The sequence below is a fragment of the Zingiber officinale genome, chromosome 7B (assembly GCF_018446385.1).
Source record: "Zingiber officinale cultivar Zhangliang chromosome 7B, Zo_v1.1, whole genome shotgun sequence".
Lineage (NCBI taxonomy): Eukaryota > Viridiplantae > Streptophyta > Magnoliopsida > Zingiberales > Zingiberaceae > Zingiber > Zingiber officinale.
In genome coordinates, this window is record NC_055999.1 from 79499997 (window position 1) to 79502471 (window position 2475).

General features: G+C 42.1%; 1 protein-coding gene across 1 annotated transcript; it reads right to left on the reverse strand.

The window, feature by feature from the left end:
• Nucleotides 1-552: 552 nt before the first annotated feature.
• LOC122004473 (probable aspartic protease At2g35615) lies at nt 553-1872 on the reverse strand. The gene has a single exon (XM_042559354.1). It carries the CDS (start codon nt 1870-1872, stop codon nt 553-555), a length of 1320 nt encoding a protein of 439 aa, XP_042415288.1.
• Between the last annotated feature and the right edge of the window lie 603 nt (nt 1873-2475).

Sequence of the window (2475 nt, forward strand, 5' to 3'; positions counted from 1 at the left end):
CATTAGGAATATCGTGGTAGGAAAGAGTCTTATAAAGGACTAAGCTTTCAAATCTATCTATATTTTTTGGTACGTAACTAGTAGATAGTTTTATTGATATTGGATCAATGAAATAGGGAGAATTTTTTTATTATGAGAAAGTATTCTATCAGTGAAAGTAAAATTTATTTATTTTTCACTGTGAAATAAAATCTTATAGATGAGTATACTATCAACGAATCAAAATGAAAGATAGTCATTATTCACCCTCTCTAACACTCTCAATAATTGGAAAAATATGAAACTCAAATGGCCTTAATAAATTTCAAAACACCTCCTAGTATTTTTAGAAATAACATGTAATGTTAAATTAGTATCAATTAAAAGAGAGATAGAAAGCAAATTACATTCAATCAAACTATTACCCCTACTCAATTAAATTGTCTAATTAAATCATTGTATAAATACAATAAAATAAATGCATATTTCCTTTCGTTGAAATTCTTTGATTTATGGCCATAAATATAAATATGAATGCTCAACTTAGCACTTCATACGTATAATACATGCTTATTAGGATTTGTATAACTGGGTACAATTTTTCTCTATGAGAGTCAATTCCATATTTTCTAGATCATGTCCAACCAAAACATCTTGCTGCATAATATTTCCAAAGACCTGTAAACCCTCCATTGCCATTATAGCCATGCATTTCACACGCAGACTATACCACCTAAACAGATTTTCAGGTCTCACTCTGAAATTCCCCAACGCCCCGGCAAACGAGAACCACAACCCCGGCAGCTGCTCCTCTTGCTGTGTGGAGCCCACACTGAAGCACAATTTTAATTGGCCTCCTGTCTGCACTACAGGCAGGTTAATGTAAAACATCAATTCCTTCACCAACTGGTCTAGCACTTGAGTGTCCAGAATGGTCATGGCGGTGCCGGAGTCGAAGATGATGTTGCCGGCTGTCAACCTAGGCCCCCTACTAGAAAGGGAGATGTCGAACTCATCCGGGATCGAGATGGAGTTAAGTTGCACGGCGTAGTAGCTGTCTTGCGTCATGAGCTGCGTGACGCTCGCCTTTCCGGCGACTGTCGGTTTGCCGCGTCCCAAGAAGAGCCTGCTGCTAATTCCCCCATTTAAATTGTTCAAGCAGTAGGAGAAGTGCTTGCTGATGTACTTAGGGGCGAGCTGGTGGATCAGAGAAGGCGACCAGGGTCCCATTCCAATGTAGCTGCCGGGGTCAGCATTTCTAGTGTGCAAGGACCGGAAGTTGCAACCGAATTGTATATTTGGAATGGAGGTATCATTGAACGTATCTAATGAGAAGAAACGGAAGGTGTCTGTGGCGAAAAATCCGTCGATGTAGGAGCCGTCGCGGTAGGAGTAATGGTACACGCACAACTGATCATTAGTGCAACGACCCGGCCTAAAGCTCTTGCACTCATCGGAAAGGCAAGATAACTCCGTGTAGGAGAGGGATTCACTATGATTGAATACGGTGGAGGTCCTGTTGAAGCATTGGCAGCCACCGCAGTTGACCCAGTTTAGTTCGCTGCCGGTGTCGAGGACACCCCACACTGCTTGCGGGTTTGGTGTGCCCATGCTGAACGACATCAAGAATTCCCAGTCATCAAAGAGCGCGCCGATCTGCATGTCGGCAGAGGTCTTCATGGCGATGCGGTTGTCCAAGTAGCTAGCTCTGTTGATCGAGCGGACGGCGGCGGCCTGCAGGAGATCGAAGGGCGTCATCGAGCTGTTGTACAGTGGCGACTTAGGGGAGTCACGGTGGAGCAGCTCGACGTCGAAGACAGTGCCCTGTGGGACAAGGGCCGGCACAAAGGAGATCAGTAGGAGGAGACGGAAGAACGTACTGGTGGCCGCCATTGCGATAATTATTGAAGATACATTTTCAACTGGTGCGTGAATATAATTTATAGAGAGATTCAACGGGAGAATAAAGATGTTTAATTAATGGGAATTAATGATAAGATTGATTGAATAACATTTGGAAGGAAGTGAGATTTGGAATGCATTTAACTTAAAAATTCTGAGAGGAATTGGAAAGTAATGTGAGCTAGGCATCTCATCAATTCGATTAATGGTCCTCAACACCTTCCGTCTAATTGATACTTAATGGTGCGTCAAAGTTTTGTTCAATTGTTTTAATGGTATTTGATGCATTCTAAACGTGGAACCGCCACATCAGCGATCCTCCTAAAGTCGGTCCCAGGGATATGAAATGTTTCCATGTATTTGATGCATTCTAATCTGTACATGGAGGGTCTCTAAATTATTTTCTCACTACTGATAATGGAGCTTCCTCCGATAATGTGGATTGGCTTGATGCTTATTGGTTGTCTACTGACAAAACTTTATCAAATGCTGCTCCTATATAGATCAATATGTATGAACAAAGACGGGACAATAAAAATAGGGTGGGATTTCATTCTGACCTCTAGACTCACAGTATATATTCAAGGGGCCCTA

Excerpts from the sequence above, each read along its gene's own strand:
- LOC122004473 (XM_042559354.1), bottom strand. The coding sequence starts at position 1,872 with ATGGCGGCCACCAGTACGTTCTTCCGTCTCCTCCTACTGATCTCCTTT.